The 22,178-nt window shown below is 45.9% G+C and overlaps 1 protein-coding gene across 2 annotated transcripts in view; it reads right to left on the bottom strand.

Annotated features, from left to right (window-relative positions):
• Nucleotides 1-2,670: 2,670 nt before the first annotated feature.
• RPTOR (regulatory associated protein of MTOR complex 1) overlaps nt 2,671-22,178 on the bottom strand; it is a 412,277-nt gene continuing 392,769 nt past the window's right edge. The window contains exons 22-35 of one of the 2 annotated variants that reach the window (XM_066587407.1): nt 19,543-19,646; nt 19,219-19,405; nt 15,525-15,635; nt 12,349-12,454; nt 11,578-11,692; nt 10,196-10,320; nt 9,967-10,071; nt 9,796-9,846; nt 9,019-9,125; nt 5,819-5,946; nt 5,051-5,137; nt 4,846-4,962; nt 4,629-4,758; nt 2,671-4,190 (exon numbers count right to left, since the gene is read on the bottom strand). In XM_066587407.1, the coding sequence (XP_066443504.1) occupies nt 4,122-4,190; nt 4,629-4,758; nt 4,846-4,962; nt 5,051-5,137; nt 5,819-5,946; nt 9,019-9,125; nt 9,796-9,846; nt 9,967-10,071; nt 10,196-10,320; nt 11,578-11,692; nt 12,349-12,454; nt 15,525-15,635; nt 19,219-19,405; nt 19,543-19,646 (1,542 nt within the window). In that variant the 3' untranslated portion in view covers nt 2,671-4,121. The remainder of the gene's footprint in view (nt 4,191-4,628; nt 4,759-4,845; nt 4,963-5,050; nt 5,138-5,818; nt 5,947-9,018; nt 9,126-9,795; nt 9,847-9,966; nt 10,072-10,195; nt 10,321-11,577; nt 11,693-12,348; nt 12,455-15,524; nt 15,636-19,218; nt 19,406-19,542; nt 19,647-22,178) is intronic. The other variant, XM_066587408.1, reaches the window with a different exon arrangement.

Genomic DNA, 22,178 nt, shown 5'->3' on the forward strand with positions numbered 1-22,178 from the left:
CCCTGCCTAACCACCACTTCTGTCCCTGGAGTATTACTGCAGGGCGCAATGCTCTGCACGGCCGATTTGAGAAAAAAAAAAATGTGCAACACTGCTAACAGCAGCCTCCACACTACTGCACACTGTTAGATGTGGCCCTAAGAAGGACCGTTGGGGTTCTTGAAGCCTACACTAACTCCTAACGCTCTCCCTACAGCAGCTCCAACACTATAGCACTGTCCCTCAGCTATCTCACAAGGCATCTGAGGCGAGCCACGGGAGGGGCCGACTTTTATACTCGGGTGACATCTGATCTCCCCAGCCACTCACAGCAGGGGGGTGGTATAGGGCTGGAACATCACAGGGGGATGTTGTAATGCCTTCCCTGTCTTTCAATTGGCCAGAAAAGCGCGCTAACGTCTCAGAGATGAAAGTGAAAGTAACCCGAACATCGCGTGGTACTCGTTACGAGTAACGAGCATCCCGAACACGCTAATATTCGCCCGAGCATCAAGCTCGGACGAGTACGTTCGCTCATCTCTAATGCAGACTGTGCATAGTATGCATCAATAGTCTACACTACATGGTGATGTGACTGGTCAGCACTGTCCACATGGACAGCAATGGTTAATCAAAGCAGGTGTAGTGTCTTAAGACTAATGATGCAAACTAAGGGTGCATTCACACGAACGTATATCGGCCTGGTTTTCACGCCAAGCCGATATACGTTGTCCTCATGTGCAGGGGGTGGAGGCTGGAAGAGCCCAGGAGCAGGAACTGAGCTCCCGCCCCCTCTCTGCCTCTTCTCCGCCCCTCTGCACTATTTACAATGAGAGGAGGCGGAACAGGGGCGGGGCTAAGTTCCGGGAATTAGCCCCGCCCCCGTTCCGCCTCTCCCCATTGCAAATAGTGCAGAGGGGTGGAGAGGAGGCAGAGAGGGGGCGGGAGCTCAGTTCCTGCTCCTGGGCTCTTCCAGCCTCCACCCCCCCTGCACATGAGGACAACGTATATCGGCTTGGCGTGAAAACCGAGCTGATATACGTTCGTGTGAATGCACCCTAATGGCCAGTGTGCAGCTAATGTGGCCTTTAGCTTAATTATGATCATTCTGTATATCAGTGGCCATTTAACAATGAAGAGAGACTTTTTGTATAAAGTTTCATCACTCTGAATTAAAATCTCTAAGTTCTCCCAACAGCAGTAATAATGTCCCCCCCCAGCAGTAATATTAGTGTCACCCCCCCAGCAGTAATAATAGTGAGACCTCCCCAGCGGCCACCCAGCAGTAATAATAGTGACACCTCCCCAGTGGCCACCCAGCAGTAATAATAGTGACATTCCCCAGCACCCCCCCAGCACTAATATTGCCCCCCCAGGGGTCCCACAGCAGTAATAATGCCCCCCAGGGGTCCCACAGCAGTAGTAATGCCCCCTCCCCCCAGCAGTAATAATGCCCCGCCCACGATTCCCCCAGCAGTAATAATGCGCCCCCCTCAGGGTCCCCCAGCAGTAATAATGCGCCCCCCCCCCCCCAGGGTCCCCCAGCAGTAATAATGCGCGCCCCCCCCCCAGGGTCCCCCAGCAGTAATAATGCGCCCCCCCCCAGGGTCCCCCAGCAGTAATAATGCGCCCCCCCCAGGGTCCCCCAGCAGTAATAATGCCCGGCCCAGGGTTCCCCCAGAAGTAATAATGCCCGGCCCAGGGCTCCCCCAGAAGTAATAATGCCCGGCCAAGGGGTCCCCCAGCAGTAATAATGCCCCCCAGCGGTAATAATGCCCCCCCAGCAGTAATAATGTCCCCCCCCCACCTAGCGGTAATCATACCCCCCCAGTAGTCCCACAGCAGTTATAATGCCCCACCCCCCCCAGCGGTTCCCGCAAAAGTCGTAATGCCCCCCCCCAGCAGTAATAATACCTTCCCAGCGGTCCCCCAGCAGTAATAATGCCCCCCGCGGTCCCCCAGCAGTAATAATGCCCCCCCCAGCGGTAATAATGCCCCCCAGGGGTCCCACAGCAGTAATAATGCCTCCTCCCCCCCCAGCGGTTCCCCCAGCAGTAATAATGCCCCCCAGCGGTTTCCTCAGTAGTAATAATGCCCCGCCAGTGGTCCCCCAGCAGTTGTAATGCCCCCCCCCCCCCCCCAGCAGTAATAATCTCCTACACCCCCTGGCGGTTCCCACAGAATTCATAATGCCCCCCAGCGGTGCCCCAACAGTAATAATGCCTCCCCAGCGGTCCCCCAACAGTAATAATGCCCCCCCCCAGCCCCACATACTTACCCCTCCTCCTTGTGGAAGCGCCGCTCCTCTTTTGCCTGACCACTAGTGCACACTGACGTCAGTGTGCTGTCGGATGCCTCCTCCCCCTGCTCTCGCAGAACCAAGTAGGAGACGTCGGGGGATCCCAGCTGCACACTGGCGTAACAGTGTGCGCCGAGATCAGCGCAGATAGCAGCGCTGAGTGAATGCCTGTAGGGGAGCCACGGCCCTTGCAGGCATTCACTAATGTAGTGGGCGGCCGAGGGTGACGAGTGCTAGCAGGGAGGGCTCTGCGTGCAGCCTCTGGCATGCGTGCCATAGGTTCGCCACCACTGATCTAGGGCCACCCAACTATCTCCGTACAGAAGGAGGCTCAATTTTGCCATTTTAAGCTCATCTCCCAAAGAACTGTCCTCAAAACAAAAAGACACAGATGCATTTCCCTGGTTTTATTAATATTTAATGAATGTTCCTCCTATAATCCCACAGATTCCTTTAGGACACAACCTCCTCTCCTCTTCTTGTGCTGTTAAAATAAATAGGCAAAAACTTCTTATTGTCCTACTCACAATGCACAGTTTGAAAAAAAAAAAATATTTATTTATATTTCGTAGCTAGTTGGAGCATCACCACAATCCTGTTCCAGATGTCAGGTGCTTTTTAGATGAAGGTAACTGCACTTTCTTGTGGATGCTGGAAAACCATCCCTTCTTTTCCATTTTATTTCCTTAAAAATCTGAGATTTTAGTTAAAATCGTATAAACAAAGGCCCAGTCTGGAAAAAAGAAGATTTGGTGAAAAAGTGCAATGTGACTGAGTCTCTGTGGGCAGTTTTGGATTAACAGGTGACTGAGACAAAGCTCTGAAAAACGAATTGTGGTACACACAAGGTTTTTTTTTTGTTTTTTTTTTAAAAAGCAAACAAAACTGATGTCACCCCAAAAAGCTAACAATGTGTCCAATAGTGGGCGCCAATGCTGCATGGTCATTCCTCAGCATGCTAAAACATTTACCCAACCATACAGAAGGATCTGTAGTTAAAATAGACACTGTGCCCAATGACACACTCTAGTCCGAGACACACCGTGTTAATATAACAACAGTAGTCCTGAAATGTATCTTGCTGTTCAATGCTCCCATTAATATAAATGATGTCTTCAGGTCAGATGTGAATGAACACTGTCCTATCTACTGATAAATTAAATGAGGCAGCTATTCTTATGCAGTGATGCAATAGTCAATACTCTGCCCACCCCTATCACTTCCCCAATGCAAATGAATTACCAAGATAAAAGGGAGCTCTAAGATAAAGTGATGTTGGCTGCAGCTACTTTCACAAAATAGTCCCATGAATAGGTAACTGCTGGTTTGGTTAAAGTTGCCTCAAAGAGGCAGATAGGAAGTTGTGTGTGTGGTTGGAGGCTCCGGGACCACTTGTCAACCCCTTTACTAATCATTTCATTGTCTCTAAAGGAATCATTTACTCAAAGCCCACCACCCAAGTTCCCTCAAAATGGAATCAAGAGCATGTCCTGGATCAGCCAAGACAGCAGGACGACTAAATAGGGATTCAAACTCAACATTGGGGATAAAATAATCTTGCCCGCTACGCCAAATTTCAGGTGGTCGGATATACAGAGCTTTCCTCTCCGAGTGGCTGTTTCAAAAAAAAAAAAAAAAACAATCAAAATAAGAATGATGAGTGGACAGGAAACCTTTGTAAAGTTCTGTCATTGGTTCATTAACTTATTCCATTCAGAGAGGTCTTCAGGTTCTAAGAAGCAGCATTCAAAAGTCATCAAGCACTCAAGGTTGAGATTCTTGTCGAAAACACAGGAAGATGAGAGTAACCTAATAAGCCATTCCCTGTGTCTCCTTCCAGTGGCTATCTCACTCGCTTCTCCACTGAATATATAGACATGTAGTAATCGTTACTGCCGACAGCTAAGTGAGGCTGCAGATAGAGGGAGTAAAAAGAGAGAAACAAGATTAAATCATTGGCAAACAGTTGATTGTAGTACAATGGTAACAACAGACCCAAGTTCAGTAAAGTTCTTTCTGGTGTAGTAGTTTATGACTGTTTGCTCTCATGCCCATCCTCGAAGCTTGTCTTTCATAGCAGGCACCTTGACTAACTGCAACTACTAGCATTGCTTTTCTTGGCCCCATTTACCACAATCTTGCCCATTATTCTAAGCTTGAAATCCGAAGAGAAGGAGGCGGAAACCAAATGAATGCCTCCAGGAGGATATAGAATGAAAATATACAAGACTGAATATAACAAAGCATTTTTGAGTTATCATTATAGCCATAATAACCAGAAAATATATATTAGTTAGTATCAGACATGTCCTCCTCCAGCTAAAGACAGACCACTACTAGAGACACTTACCCAGTGAGGATGGAAAGACAAGCAGCTGATGGCTCCAATTCTTTGGCCCATGAATCCATCATAGTATTTGATGTTACTTATCAACTCTCCGCTGCCGTTGTAAATAGCAATAAACTGGTTCATAGAACCACTAAAAAAAGGAGAGAAAAAACCTGATGCAGGCATATAAAACTGACATGCACCGGATGAGCGGTGGAACCGCAGAGGCATAGCATACCAAGCAAATAGATCGGCCTGTGGATGGTAGTCAAGTGCCGTCAGACCTTTGACAATCTGTAGCGTGCTTATTGATTCGGGTATCCTGGGATCGAAGCATCGCACATCGCCGTTGACACTGTGTACAGAGAAGATTGAGTTTTATGCAGATAAATTTAAGGGAAGACCAAGTGAAGGAACTAAAAAGGAAAAGAGGGACTTTGTACCTGACACTCAAGATGTTTCCATCTGTCTCTTTTTGGAGATGGGTTTTTACTACCCAAGCTGTGTGCTCACGATATGTCATGACACGGCTGAAAACACAGAGTGGGGGTTGTCAGATAACTGTGGACATAAAGTTACACTGAATAGTTAAAGGGACTGTATGAGATTAGGAAAGAAGGCAAGCTTCTTTTTTTTTCTCCCTCAGAGTTTGCCAATGTTTTCTTCGCTGTGCCAGGTATTGCAGCTTAACCGCATTCATGTGAGTGATGCTACACTGCATTACCAGATACAGTCTACGGATTAGCGTGGCACAGCTTCTGAAAGAAAGCAGACCTTCATTTCTAATCTTAGAAAACCCTTGGAATCATTTTAACAAAATATATTAGGGACTTCTACAAATTTGCATTATATTCCCTTTGAATCCAAGATGTGACAATGTCCGTCCAGTCCAGCTATCTACTTGGTCTTAAGCGGACAACTTTAGAAAGCCGTCTCCCTCAACTTCACCATCTTCATATTTGTTTGGATCAGCTGTGTATGCATGTTTATTACCATATGGTGAGGTAGCTAGGCAACTGTCAGACACTTCTGGGGCTGTCCCTTACTAGGCGAACAATGGTATACACCTCCGGTTATCTGTGTATGGCCGCTTAACAGGTTGCTACAATCTACATTCCATTTTTGTGATTGGACATTCTCCTCTTTAACAGCAATCTGTCCAACGCATATAAAAGGTAGCTAGCTGGAAAATACAGAAAGCATGACAATACCAATCATTTTGTGACATCCTGCGGTCAAAAATACGAACTGAGCCATCCCCCAGGCCAGCCACAATAAGGGAGCGATGGGAGTCACATGACAAGCTGGTCACACAGCTGTCTGCTCCTGTGGGAATGTCCTAAAGAGAAATGACAAAAGTTAGAATTATTATTACATTACTAAATAATAATATTAAAAAAAACACTCTGCGCTTCCAGGGAAAGACTCCAAAAGTTTCTCCGTAATAATAAATACCAATCTCTTATTTCTGTGCAACGCGTTTCGTCGCCCAAATGGCGACTTTATCAAACATAAAAGCAACTTTAACAATTCTCCTTTATATATGTATAAATAAACCCAATCAATAATCTTTACCTTACATTCCTGCAGACATGTGGCAAGTATGGCAGTTTAGCATTTCCGGGTTCTCGGAACTCTCGATACGTCCCATACTACGTCATTACGTTCCATGGAACGCATGTGTGTCATAAATGTAGCGCTGCGTTCCATGGAACGTAATGACGTAGTATGGAACGTATCGAGAGTTCAGAGAACCCGGAAATGCTAAACTGCCATACTTACATGTCTGCAGGAATGTAAGATAAAGATTATTGATTGAGTTATATATCTAAAGGAGAATTGTTAAAGTTGTTTTTATGCTTGATAAAGTCGCAATTTGGGGGACGAAACGCATTGCACAAAAATAAAAGCTTGGTATTTATTATTATGGAGGAACATTTGGAGTCATTCCCTGGAAGGGCGGAGTGTTTTTTTTTCTATCCCTATTGGCATATTTCTGGGCCCTCTAGAGCAGTGGTCCCCAACCTTTTTGGCACCAGGGACCGGCTTCAAGCAAACCCATTTTTACAAGGCCTGGCAGGGTTGGGCGGGACATGGGCGGGGCTTTGGTTATATGGGGCGGTATATAATCTCCCCCTCCCCCCAGCACACACATAGGGCAGCATATAATTTATCTCCCCCCCCCCCCAGTAATAGACAGCCCCCACCCCTCAGTAATTAGCAGCCCCTCCCCCTGTAATAAGTAGCCCCCTCCCCCTGTAATAAGCAGCCCCCCCCAGTAATAAACAGGTCCCCCCCCAGTAATAAGCAGGTCCCCCGCCTCGTAATAGGCAGGTTCCCCCCCCCCCGTAATAGGCAGGTCCCGTCCCCCCCGTAATAGGCAGGTCCCGTCCCCCAGTAATAGACAGGTCGCCCCCCAGTAATAGACAGGTCGCCCCCCAGTAATAGACAGGCCGCCCCCCAGTAATAGACAGGCCGCCCCCAGTGATAGACAGGTCGCCCCCAGTGATAGACAGGTCGCCCCCCAGTAATAGACAGCTCCCCCCACAGTAATAGGCAGCCCCTTCCCCTGTAATAAGTAGCCCCCCACCAGTAATCAATCCCCCCAGTAATAAGCAGGTCCCCTCCAGTAATAAGCAGCCCCCCCCCAGTAATAGGCAGCCTCTCCCCAGTAATAAGCAGCCCCCCCAGTAATAAGCAGCCCCTTCCCCTGTAATACGTAGCCCCCACCCCCCAGTAATAAGCAGCCCCCCCCAGTAAGCATCCCCCCCAGTAATAGGCAGCCCCCCCAGTAATAACCCCCCCCCCCAGTAATAGGCAGCCCCTTCCCCTGTAATAAGTAGCCCCCTCCCCAGTAATAACCAGCCCCCCCCCAGTAATAGGCAGCCCCCCAAGTAAAAGGCAGCCCCCCAAGTAAAAGGCAGCCCCCCAAGTAATAAGCAGCCACACCCCCCAGTAATAAGCAGGTCCCCCCCTAGTAATAGGCAGCCCCTCCTAGTAATAACCAGCCCCCCCCCCCCAGTAATAGGCAGCCCCTTCCCCTGTAATAAGTAGCTCCCCCAGTAGTAAGCAGCCCCCCAACCCATACACTTACTACAGCGTCGCTTTCTGTCTGCTTGCCCTGACGTCAGTGTGCAGCCCGGAACGCTTCCTCCCCGAGTCTTCTCCTGTGGAACTAATGAGCAGGGGACTCGGGGAGGAGAATCCTGGCTGCACACTGAGGTTAGTGTGCGCCGGGATCAGCGCGATTACCAGCGGGGAGCTGCGGCGCCCCCGCTGGTAATCGCTTTAGTGGCCAGCAGCGTCGGCATGCCGCGGGCCACATAACACAAGGCAGCGGGCCGGATTCGGCCCGCGGGCCTTGTGTTTAGAGCAAAAGTTCCCGGCGGTGTCGCGGACCGGCGCTAAACACCCAACGGCCCGGCCCCGGTCCGCGGACCGGTGGTTGGGGACCCCTGCTCTAGAGGACACAGTCACTCGGCAGCTTCCCTGTTATCAGGATAGAGGGACGGCAAGAAGATTCCACATTTATCTGCTACATGCATACTGGAATGTGGAGGTGCTAGTGGAGTATCCAGGAAGAACTCCACTAGTTACCAGGTGAGTTCCTATTTATGTGGTTTATTCATGTTTGGATTTGGTGCAGTGGAGCGCTGTCCTAATCAATTTATTACTAAATGAAGCTTCATATGTTGTAACATTCTCATAATCCGACACACTTTAAAAACTGGAATATCCAATGTTCCAGATCATTGCAGACCTGCAACACAATGCCCAGGACATTTCAACTGTGCCTCCACAATTTAACTGCTCTTAAGGCCCATTTAACCAGTATCGTTCAAACAAAAGAAAATGAATGATAATTGTCGGTGTAAATGCAGCCAATGAGCAAACAACAAACGATAAATTCTTCACTTTTTAATCAGCTTTCATTATATGGATGCTTAAAAATCATCGTTGAGTCATTCGCTAATCGTTCAGTTTTAAATACAGATGACTGAGGGGGACTGAACTTATACAGCAGATGTGAAAGACAGAACGATTTCTCGTTTGAACGAGCCAATGATCTTTCTGCCCTAAACAGGCAATATATATGTGAATTACACACATCGCTATGTACTATCTTGGTGTATATGTGTGCGTAACACGTGCCAAGATATAACATGCTGCGCTTTTTCTTAGGAGTGTAACTTACACAATTCGTGTGACACGGCCGCCAATGCGATATTGGTACAGAGTATTACGCGTGCAAAACCTGCGCGCATAATACGTAATTACCATACGCTCCAGTGAGACAGCCTTTAGGATTAATAAACTATTCTGACAATGCTATTGCTGGGATTTCTGGATTAAAGGAATTTTGATTCGAACGTTGAGACTTTGAACACAATGATACACTGTTGTTACTTACCTGCACTTTCATCTCTCTGTCAGTGTCCCATAGTCGGATAATGCGGACATCCCCGGAGGTGATGAGTAGCCCCGTTTCTTGCTCCCAGTCTACAACCATTCCTGCCCCTGTGAAGGTAGCACATTAGTATTGTACATTTCTCTTCTGCACAATTTATCCCACAGATCGCATGTAGATTTGTTATTTTCATATGCCCTAATAAGTCATAAAGTAAGTTGCCGTCCAAAGAAAACATCTGGTGGTGGGTAGACAAAAATGTATTTGCTTTCTTACAATCTTTCAAAATGGATTCTAATATTTGCAGAAGGGCTCTAAGGGCTTTAAAAAACGATTAAGAAAGAAAAGGAGTCCGGTAGTTTTAAAATATTTTACAGTATCAGGTTTAATGCGTGATATGCAAAGTATAAGCGGTTTCGATCTGGGAACTATCAGCAAGCTGCTGTTCACAGATTCTTTGTTCTTATCAGATTTGCCTATTCAGTATTCTCAGTGCATACAAGTATTCTGCTTGGAATGGGATGTTTATCTGGATGCCTTAATACTACCCGAAGTTTATGTACATTTTAGGTATTCATATATTGGACGCTCATATGTTGATAAACTGGGCTGTCCTGGGTATTCACACAAAAGCAGATACCCATCAACAGAAGCTAGCCTGCATACTGATCGTTTCCATGTACAGTACAAAATGGTAAAATAGAAAAAAAACGAAAATTTACCTACAAAGTAACCATTTCTCCTAGCCCATAAGACATTGATAACTGAAGCTAAACTTACCTCCTTGCTTACTACGGTCAAGATATATGGAGACTCGTCGTGCCAGGCCTCCTTTTGAAGAAAAAAAAGGAAAGATGCTAATTAACATGTTAACACCCACAAAAATAGAGACACTTCCTACACCATGAACCCTCCCTTCCTATCCAAAACATGGTCTCATCCTTATCTTACCTCGCGTACTTGGCAGCATATCAGACAGCCCCTGCCAAGCGGTGACCATCTCAGGATTCTTCTCTAGATCAGCAAAGTTCTTCCATACTCGTATGGCACCATCATCTATTGAAACAAGTGAATCATTACTAGTTCATCCATAGACATTGAGTCATGAACATTCTACAACACTCAGAACAGAGCTTGAAGCACGAGCAAGCAGATGAGGACCTCCTAGCTACAATCATACCTGTGGCAGTCAGCAGAAGAGAGCAATCCTGTCCATTCAGATATTCCATAGATGTAATACGGGTGTATCTTGGGTTACCATTGTGAAAATAATCCAACTTCTCCCCTTTCTCCCAATCCCAGAAGCTATAATCCATTGATCAAACGTATTAAACATCAGTACATAAGATATACGAAAAGCATCAAGGAGGAATATACAGTATATGAAGGAACATATTTCAGAATACCATGCTCTGTCAGCTACAGGTATTTTCAGGGCACATGTGACCTGCCACCCCTCTGTTCTATTCTTTAAAGGCTCAGATCCTGCTATTTCAAGCTCACATTATTCTATAGCACACATAAATCTCAATATAAGTGCCTGCCCTCCCTGGAGGGACAGTGGTTCTAGAAGACCTTCTCTGACCTAGTGTCCATCTTGTCAGGGCAGCATACAGCTAAGTATGTGATAGCTGGTCTTGCTAACTAAATTCTGTAAGGTCCAACATTTTGATGCCGTTCATTTAAGTTGTTCCTAGTAACTTTATATGCTCAAAATTATAATCTACTAGTAGCCATGGGATATTCTGATGCCAGTCTATCAGGCTCCTAAAAGAGGCTGAATAGTCCAGTGTATGGTACAGGTGCAGGCTGGACAAGCAGGGATGTCTATAGGTGCCCAACAAGTAGAATTTTAATAGTGTATCTAGCAATACATGCTATACATATGCCCTTTCATGGAAATAGGGAGCTAGGAAATCAAGTCCCAATAATCTTTCTGATCATAACTTCATGCGAGAAGATCATACTGGTTATGAACTGAGATGATCACCAACTTCCAGAATGCAACAGTTCTTAGATCCCAAAGCCTTCGCTGGCACTGCACATAGACCTACAAATTAAAGTCCACTGTAATCTTCTCAAATGTATGCTTTAGAAGAGCATTTTAGACTGAATTCTTCCTTTAAAGACTTCCTACATCATAGATTTGTTGAAGCAACATGTTACCTGACAAGTAGATACATGGGGGCACTAACTGCCAGTTGAAAATGGCCTGGAAATCGCACATGAATTATTGCAATGTCAACAGGATGCACCAAGAATTCAGCAGCACCTCACTCGAATGATGTCCATAGGGTAAATGCATAACCTATAGTTTCTTATGAAAAGCAACACTAAGATATCTATTAGTTACTAATCAACTCTATTTAGAATGAGACTGAGGGCCAAACAATATCTGAAGAATGAGTTCATGCTGTTGCTGGCCTTCCTTGTGCGCTTTATAGAGGGAACTTCCCAGTTGGCCTTCAACGCACTTCTTATACGTTAAACAGTCCAACCATAAAACATATTACTTGGCCTATATGTACTCCTAACTCTTGGGATTTCAGCTCATCATCTTACCAGATACTGTCTTTGTCTGCAACTGCAATACAGGAAGTAAATGGATGAAACTTCACTGCAGAGGGAACTCCTGGATTTCGGTTGATAAAGATCTGATCATCTAATCTAGTGATGCCTAATAAATAAGACAAAACGAAAAGGAGTATAAAAAGTTCATTTAAGGCAGGCACTTTCTTTCATGTAATACCGTATCCTCTACTGGGACTCACTGGCTCCTCAAAGACCGAAGGCCAGAGTCCCCCGCCCCCGACTGGCTGCATCTTTCTATCACGCACACATTAAAAAATGGAGCCGGCTGCCGGAGGATGGATATTGATCTGGACTGGACACTTGTCAGCTCAGATTAACTGTGCTTGGCAAGACAGGCGCCGTGTTAATACAGTCACAAACACTTAAAATCTCATCTCGATACACAGAAAAGAAGAATCTAATACTCTGGGTGTAATACAGTCTTCATGGCATGGAATCCAGGAAAGTAGAAAGACAAGAGAAGGGATGTGAGATATGTACTTCATGGATGTCAGAGAGCAGGAAGCAAACGATAGTACAGTTAATGGTCTATAGGAGGGTTTCTCAAGTTCAGTCCTCAAGTACCCCAACAGGTCATGATGTGAGGATATCCTATAGAGAATATGTGTAGCAACATCTAAGGTGCTGACAATTATATCACCTATGCAGTATCAAGGAAATCCTGAAAACATGACCTGGTGAGAGTACTTTAGAATCGGAGTTGAGAAACACTGCTCTACAGGATATGTCAGGGGATCTCACCTTTCTGTATGAGGCGTTGTGCTTCTTTCCTGACTCTAGCATTCCGCAAGAAGCGCCACTCACGCTCCTTACGAACCTGGCTCTCCATATCATGTTCTTCAGGTACCTGGGTAGATACAAGGTAGGTTACATTAACTGCAGGAGTCAGTCCGAGCCTTCCTAAATTGGTGTCAGCATCTGAGTTTGCAGTGCTACACGACAGCTTACAGAAATCTAATAAGAACACTTCTCTAGTTTGGTTGATTGTTCTAGCAGACTTACGGAGCAAAAAAGGATAGATTGTCTAGAACAAATTACTACTTTAGAACTAGCATATACAAACCCAATTTCCAAAAAGTTGAAAGGAATATTGCCCCATTTTTGTCTGATGTAGGATTATAGCTGCTCAACAGTCCTGCGTCATCTTTGCCAGATTATTCGTTTCATCACGTGCCAAATATTTTCTATTGGTGAAAGGTCTGGACTGCAGGCGCCGTTTCAGCACCCGGACTCTTTCTGCAGAGCCAAGCTGATGGACACAGTACAGATGGTCCCCGACTTGCGAACAGGTACCGTTCCAGGAGCCCGTTCGCAAGTCCATTTTGTTCGCAAGTCGAACAAATGGTTGTATGGAGCGGGATCGCGGGTGGATCCCGCTCCATGCAATGTCGGGTGCCGGCTGTTCTTACAGCGGGCACCTGGCGGCAGCAGTTCTGACGAGCCGCGCCGCTCGTCTGAACTGTTAACACTTTAAATACCGCTCTGACAGCGGTATTTAAAGTGTTAACAGTTCTGATGAGCGGCGCGGCTCGTCGGAACTGCTGCCGCCAGGTGCCCGCTGTAAGAAACAGCCTGCACCCGACGTTCAGGGGGCCCGTACAGCGTCCCACGATGAGATCGCGGGACGCTGTGTGGTTGCTAGGCCGCTGGGGACCTCCTGAAAGGCCCCAGGGCTGCCTATGTAGAGTGCCCATCAAGCGCACAGCTTGATAGGCGCTCTGCATAGACAGCCCTAGGGCCTTTCAGGAGGTCCCCGGCTGCCTAGCAACCACGATCTGACCGGACAGGCTTCTATCAGGCTTGATAGAAGCCTGCCGGGTCCCTGCACAGTATGATGTAATGCCATAGCATGACATCATACTGTGCAGGACAGATAGTTCGTATCTAGCGAAATTCGTAACTCGAATGTTCGCAAGTCGGGGACTATCTGTATATGGTTTAGCATCGTCTTGCTGAAACATGTAAGGCCTTCCCTAAAAGACGTCGTCTGTATAGGAGCATATGTTCCACAACCTCTATATACAGCTCAGCATTGATAGTGCCTTATAAGATGTGTAAGCTGCCCATGCCATAAGCACTAATGCAACCCCACAACCATCAGACATTCAGCTTTTGAACGGTGTGCTAAGATGAGTTGTCCTTTTCTTGAGTCCACAGGACATGTCATTCGTGGTTTCCAAAAATAATTTTGGAGTTTTGATTCATCTGACCACACAACTGTTTTCCATTTTGCTTCAGCCCATTTTAAATGAGCTTTGGCCCAGAGAAAATGCCAGAGTGCGTCTTTTAATGCAGTGCTGTAGATCTTAAGCATCCAATATTGACCGTCGGCCTTGCTCCATGTGTACATACATTTCTTCAGATTCTCTGAATCGTTTGATATTATGTGCTGTGGATGGTGGGCTATTCAAAGTCTTTGCATTTTTATGTTAAACATTTTTCTGAAATTGTTCCACAATTTTTAGACACAGTTTTTCACAGATTGGTGAGCCTCTGCCTCTCTAACATGCTCTTTATAAACATGGTCATGTGACTTTGCTCCTCCAGCTGTTTTTCATTACTATCACTTACTTTTCCAGCAGTTTTTTACCTATCCCAATTTTTTTTAGATGTGTTGCTGCCCTCAATTTCTAAATGAGTCAATTTTAAGAAAAATGAAATAGAAAAATGTCTCACTTTCATCTTCTAATATGTGTTCTATCTTGGATTGTGAATAAAATATGGTTATATGAGATATCCAAATCACCGTGTTCTTTATTTCTTAACATTTACTTACATTTTACACAATGTCCCAACTTTTTTGGAATTGGGGTTGTACAAAGTATAGGTCGAAACCTAATTGTCTAACTCCAGGTCTATGAAACTAAACAGAAGCCATATTGATACATAGGGTGCATAAGCTCCCGACAGCCGTTCCAATGGCTATCATTCCTGTGCTTTTACAAATTGGCGATAGTCTGTCAAATAATGGAGGTGGGCAGCCGGGGATCTCTTCTGGCTGCCAGGCTCCATTCACAGTAAACAGGAGATGTTCATAGATTGAGTGATTCCTGTTTACACTAAACGAGAAGCTGCTCAGTAGTTATTACGTTTCAGTGAGCTAAAATGGAATAATGACTAGCAACTGCTGAGCAACTTCTCTTTCAGTTACCCGTCAGAGGCCATGTTTTCCCAGGCTGATAGTCGTCCGTAACTGCTCATCGAACAATTATTCAGATGACGATCAGCCTGTGTACCTTAAAAGGGTGGTCTCGCGAAAGCAAGTAGGGTTAAGTACTTCTGTATGGCCATATTAATGCACTTTGTAATATACATCGTGCATTAAATATGAGCCATACAGAAGTTATTCACTTACCTGGTCCGTTGCTAGCGTCCCCGTCTCCATGGCTCTGTCTAATTTCGGTGTCTTCTTGCTTTTTTAGACGCGCTTGCGCAGATGGGTCTTCTCCCTTCGGCTCGGCAGCAGCAGCGTTTTGGCTCCACCCCCTTGTACGCGTCATCGCATAGCTCCGCCCCCGACTGGAATCGGCACACGTGGCAGGGGCGGAGCTACGCGGTGATGCGTACAAGGGGCGGAGCCAAAACGCCGCTGCTGCCGAGCCGAAGGGAGAAGACCCATCTGCGTCTAAAAAAGCAAGACGACACCGAAATTAGACGGAGCCATGGAGACGGGGACGCCAGCAACGGAGCAGGTAAGTGAATAACTTCTGTATGGCTCATATTTAATGCACGATGTATATTACAAAGTGCATTAATATGGCCATACAGAAGTACTTAACCCCACTTGCTTTCGCGAGACAACCCCTTTAAGGTATTGCAGCATTTTTCTGTGGAAAATCACAACTGAAACTGTAAAAAACAAATCCAATCCTGCTACATCCAAGTCAGTAGAAAGAAGCCAAACTTGTATACATTACCTTCATAACTGGCTGAGCAAAGTACTTGGCACTCCAGTCACAGAACCCAGTCTGCAGTGATCCTGAAAGGAAGCCCTTGTGGACAATGACATCGTCTCCATCTTCAGCAGCCTGTAGGAGAGATTACTCTTAGGCCTCATGTCCACTAGAAAAATACAATGGTATTCTTTTTGCATGCAGATATCCGCACACATTGCTATAAATGTGATAGCAATGTTGCCGATCCGCGTGAAATCCGCGGCAAAATGGAGCATGCTGCGTTTTTTCTCCTGCGCGTGAAAAACGCAATTCTTTTAAAATGCCATCTGCGGGTGCAAAAATCAATTTAATAGACCGCGGATGGCCAATGATTCCCTATGGGCAAAATCCACTGCGGATTCCGCGGTGGAAATCTGCTGCGGAATCCACAATTCCATTTAGCTAGTGGACATGAGGCCTTGAGATCTGAGGTGCAAAGATACCCCAGCACAGATCTTATGTAATCTTAGGTCATTTACGGGTGCAAACAATGACATGACAGAGCAATGTTTTGTGGAGTATCTGTCCGATTATAGCTGGCGGGATATTTCATAGAAAGAATGTTTACTGGAAAGGAATAAATTAACTAACAAACATAAAATCAATCTGACAGGCAAAGCAAATGATGGAAGAGCAAATGTATTTATACACAGATCACTGGTTTAGTTCCATAGTGCTCTAATCCCGATTTTCTAACACTTGTACAGTCAAACATATCGGATTAACTTGGAAATTTAAGGTATACCCCTCTTTCTTGATAAAAACCTGTTTTAACGCCATTTTAAAATATTTTTCTACGCGCATACATTTTTACAGAACAAAACATGTTGTAACTCCTGGTTTCACTTTACTATTTGATATGATAACTTAAATAAGGACATTCAGTTCTGGAAGATCTAAATCTGAATACGACAACGTTTGCATACAAAAGACACTTTTCATAGGCGAGTTATACATTGTTTCCTAAGTACTACAAGGAACTAAAAAGTAAGGCTCCCTTCGCAAGGGGCGATAAATCTTTTATATATCATTCGTTCTCTCGTTTAGTTGTTCACATTCACTGTACCAGTGAATGTGAATGACTCAACAATCGCAGTGCGAGTACGTGAACGATGATTTTTATGCCAGCATAAAAGGGATGAAAAAGAAGCAAATTCTCATTCGTTGTTTAATCATTGGCCATGTTGACATTGAACGATCAGCTATTTTTTGAATGATAATCGTACTGTGTAAAGAGGCCCTATCACTAACTATAATCAATGTTCACTTCAGAAGAGCCTTCCAACATGCCCTGTGCTCTCTTGAAAAGTGTTTAAGGCCTCATGTTCACGGGCAGGTTGGATTCCTGCTTACCCGTCCATGTATTCTTTTTCTCTGTATTCCTCTGCCGCTATGTTAAGTGAATGGAGAGGGGCGGGGGAGCGAGAGCAGATAAATCTGCAGCCACCCCGCCCCCTACTGGCAGGTCTGTAAAAGCGAGCCAGCGCTTCTAGCTCCCGTGCGAGGGCACACAGGGATGGATGAGTGTCGGGCATCGTTTGCCCAACATTCGTCCCGTGTAAATGGACCCTTTGACGTTCAGCTAAAGTCTCAGGACTTTTCAGTTCAGCATTGATGATATTTCTGTACACAGCAGGTCATCTATATTTCAGAATTTCATTGTAATGCTCTCGCCAGTTTGCTGTGGATAGCGTCCTCTGCTTGTACACGGCTATGCCTGGGTCCTTGGAAGTTTTGTTCGACTATCTGCACCTTATGATATCTTTGCGCAAGAACTCTAGTATTGCCACTGATATCAATGAATTACGGTTTTGTGGAACACAAGTGTCTGACCACAGAATGACTTGTCTACATTGGAACAAAGTGCTTGTGAAGCAATTTTAGGTAGTGGGAACACTCCTTTAGCAAGAATGTGATGCCATATTAGACTACAAGCAATTCCGCTCTGCACCCTCACCAGCGCCACTACATTTCCTCCTGTCAGCTGACAAAATATAAGCTGGATCAAAGGAGCCAGAACCCTATGGCTCGGTCAGGGCTGTATTCTGGGGAGTTCAAACAAGATGGAATGATACAGAAGGTATCCCTTGCAGACACATGATCCAAGCTTAAACAATTCAGTCTCATCGGAAACAATGGATTTAAAACAGAGACATCTATTTTATAGAAAATGGAGTTAGAACAGTATGGAATTAAGGGTGGTTCTACACAGGATGACTGGTGCATAAGAGCCCCATGGTGTGACACACGACTACTGCTCTTTGGCTTTACACAGGAGCAATAGTTGTTCAAGTGAATGGAGGCGGAGCGGCCCAGGATCGTTGCGGCCGCCCGCCTCTATTCACAGTAAACAGGAATCGCTCAGACATTTAGCGGCTTCTATTTTCATGGCCCGGCAGTCTGTTCGGTTTTTGTTTCTGCTAACACCCAAGCGACTCCAACAGGTGAGTGATTTCCTGCTCAGTGTCCTGTGTCAGAAGCATGTGTATTATGAATTATTGACCGAATTTGCTGTTTCCAATGAGAACTTGTGCGATAATTGCCTTATGTAAAGGTACCTTAAAGGCAGCAAGATGCAAGCAGATTCTGCACATGAAGCAATCACGTTGCATGGGAAGTCCATCCCAGGTGGGGAATGGCAGTGATGTCAACTCATTACATCACACAATGGTGCCATTGTAATAGTCATGTTATAAAGGATACTACACAGTGCTAAAAAGCACATTACACAATGAGCACGCACTATTTTTCCAAGCACTCAGCTTGCTGTCAGTGAATGGAAAGACTTTACATTTAAATATTTAATCAAATATTCTTCAAAGCATAAGGGCAATAAGAAAAAAATAGACTGAAAAGTCTTTGGTGTTATGTGTTGTGGTGCCCATGCAGTATACTGCGATGCAGCATCCCAAAGAGCAGTTCTAGGAGTACAAGCATTTAGATATTGCTTTTGTATTTGCATTTGCCATTCAGGACTCTTGGAAAGCTGGGTGCCAACTCTGGTGAGACCTGCAATGGCTGTAGAGCTTGTTATGTACAGCACAATGGCGAGCAGACGGCATCAGGAAGCACAGCACATGCATACAATAGGCGTTGGATTCCTTCAAAGATGTGACCCGAGTTTCGCAAACGAGGTTGGAATCGCTCAGTCAGTATGCAGGTGCTGTTCTTTGGCACATCTGTTCGGTATGTGCCTATGGTGTTAATATTTACAGGGCAAGCATCGCATCAAGTATTCTCAAGCAGCAGCCGACTTTGCAGAGATTCAGGGAGATGTCAGTTGGCATGTAGAGACGAGTAAGTGGGAGGCATTGCTACTCCAGGTGAAGGAGAGGAGTTGCTCTGGAACTCTATCTCAAATATGTATGTGCAGATATGAATAGTGGATGAAAAGCAAGGTAGCACAGAAGTGCACTTAAAGTGGACAACCCCCTTTACACTAGCAGCATCCCCACGCAGTGGGTCCATATTACCCCAGCAGCATCCCCATAGTGTAATATGGTACTCATTAAATTAGAGCCCATAAGTGCAACACAAAGTCATGCCAAATCCTTCAGGGCCAAAACCCATCCTGAGCAGTAGCTCCCTACTGTAGCTTATAAAGGGGATTTATTGTCAGGGTTGCCCTGATATGTGCAACTATGTCAAGTCTATCAGGTCACAAGAGGTCCATTACCTGATCTGGCCCTTTGTCAAACATCTTGCGGGTTCTGGGGAATTGGTGGGAATGTGGCGTGTACTGTACTCCAATATTCCCCCCAACATTGGCGGGCCGGGTGGAAGGCAACTCCCTATTCACACTTGGTTTAGGGACATCATTGGTAAGACTTGAGCTGCTGGCGCTGGGAGTTGGAGGTGACCCCCTAAGTAGACATCAGAAACATCAAATCAGTAATTCCTCTTGAACCGTATAATACGTCGCACCTTAAAACATGCAGAAATGACAGCTGTAAGAACCATTATAGAAGAATCTGCATGACAATGAAGAGAATCTTCTCACCCAACTTGGTGGATGTGCATCCCCTTATTAGTAGGGCTGGCCGGAGCAGACTGTGTGAGGGACACAGCGTCCAAAATGCGCTGGGGACGAGTACTCACGGTGGCCTGAAAGATAGAAGGGGGGCACAACAAGAACATAACAGTCAGCAAGAAATGGTAACCACCTTTATCCGCGTAGCCTGCCGCACAGTCATCTACCCGATGCCACGATCCAGAGGAAAAGTGGGTTGGTGAGGTTATTCCATTCACAATATGCAGAGGTCATTCTAGTCACTTTCCTTCAGAGGTGCATGCATATATATTTACCAATGCAAAATTAGACCTGCACCCCAGTTCATAGGACATAGTGTTTTTGAGATCTATTACAGGCTTTTACTGTTGATTTGTAGTAAATTACACTTGTAAAATCAGCCCATTATTACCTAAAACACCATGGCAGGCATTGTATTTGGGGAAAGGGGGGGGGGGGGGGGGGCACTGTGGCTAGCAATCAATAGTGGAATTTGTGCGTGGCACTATATAACAAAAACTATTAAGTGAAAGGTATTTAGGCTGGCAGTGTAAGGGTTAGTTCAAACTGTGAAATTCACTGCGGAAGATCACGTTTCTGCGTGTTTCCGTGTTGGAATTCCGCATACAATTTTGCTTATTGAACATGCAATGCAATGTGCATGCAATTTATATATATATATATATATATATATATATATATATATATATATATATATATATTTTATTTATTTATTTTTTTTTAAGTGGAAATCGCTGGGGAAAATTCCTTTGCATTTCCGCTGTCTGAACATACCCATGGCTGTATTTCACACGTCAGATCGGTCCAATTGCATAATGCAGAGGGCTCGCGGGTGGCTGCCACGCGAATATGAGCTGTATTAAAGTATGAGCTGAGAAAGTATGATACAGTTCCATCATGGCAGTTCGACATGGTAGGAGACAGGTAGGCCACAAACTCTGCCTTAATGCTTTACACTTAAAAGCTATCATTAATGCTGTCACTTCTGTTCTCATTCTTGCTCTCAGTTTCAGAACTTCTTTCAAGTGCCAACCTCTGGGGCACTCTATTCACATTCGCCCCTCTCTCCTGTCCTCACCCATGCACAGCTCGCATGCACTCTTTACCTTCTTGCTTAGCCTCAAACCCCCTAGTGCCACTAACAAAAATAACAGTCTGCCTCATAAATCTCCTAATCATCTGCTAACCCTAACTATTCTGCTGTTACTAGCTGCTGGGGATATCTCTCCCAATCCTGGCCCACCCTCCACTGCTCCTAGCTATTACCCCCTACCGGGCTCACTAATAAAATCCCCAAGCCCAACTGCTAGCCCATGCATACCCTCCCCTGACTCCTTTAAATGTGCACTCTTGAACTGCCAGTCAGCATGTAATAAACTCCCCACTATCCACGACTTTTTTACTGCTAAATCTTTAAATCTGCTAGCTCTCACAGAAACGTGGATACAGCAGTCTGACACGGCCTCCCCTGCTGCACTGTCCTACAATGGCCTGCAGTTCTCCCATACCCCGAGACCAGATGACAGGCGTGGCGGAGGAGTAGGTGCTCTTCTCTCCCCGAAATGCACCTACCAGGTCATCCCCCCTGTACCCTCACTCACTTTTCCATCCTTTGAAGTACATATGCTACGGCTTTTCTGCCCGCTGTCCATGCGAGTAGCAGTTATCTATCGCCCCCCAGGTGCTGCTCGCCTGTTTTTGGACCACTTTGCTGCCTGGCTCCCCCACTTCCTATCCTGTGAAATTCCAACCCTCATCTTAGGTGATTTTAACATCCCCACTAATGACCCCGTCTCCCCATCTGCCTCTCAGCTTCTATCGCTCACCTCCTCCCTCGGTCTTTCTCAACTCACAGCCTCTCCCACTCACAGGGATGGCAATACTCTGGATCTGGTCTTCCTCCGGCTCTGCTCTGCTGCCAACTTCACTAACTCCCCTCTCCCGCTCTCGGATCATAACCTCCTCTCTTTCTCTGTCACACTCCCTAACATCTCTCCAGACCCACCTACCTACAGTACCTACAGGAACCTTAAGGCCATTCACACCCAGAACTTTGCTGAATCCCTACAGTCCTCTCTGTCCCCCATCTCTCTCCTCACCTGCCCCAACCTGGCTGCCGCTCACTACAACACCGCTCTCAAACATGCCCTGGATGAAGCGGCGCCCCCCAGGACCCGAGCCATCCGATGTAGACCACGGCAACCCTGGCTCACGCCTCAAACGCGCTTCATCCGGCGGTGCTCTAGAAGTGCTGAACGGCTGTGGAGGAAATCGCAAACGTCCGCCGACTTCCTCCACTACAAATTCATGCTCAGAACCTACAACCTTGCCCTCCACCATGCCAAACAAGTCTATTACACCTCTCTAGTCTCCTCACTATCCCACAACCCTAAACGGCTCTTTGATACTTTTCACTCCCTTCTCAGCCCTAAACCACAGCCCCCGGTGACGGATCTCAGTGCCGAAGAGCTGGCTGCTTACTTCAAAAAGAAAATTGATGATATCCGTCAGGAAATAACTTCCCAACCCCAGACTAGCCCTGACCCTAGTCTTGTCAGCACTGCATCTAGCTCCTGCTCACTGTCTGTACTCAGACCAGCGACAGA

Source organism: Eleutherodactylus coqui, chromosome 13 (genome assembly GCF_035609145.1).
Source record: "Eleutherodactylus coqui strain aEleCoq1 chromosome 13, aEleCoq1.hap1, whole genome shotgun sequence".
Lineage (NCBI taxonomy): Eukaryota > Metazoa > Chordata > Amphibia > Anura > Eleutherodactylidae > Eleutherodactylus > Eleutherodactylus coqui.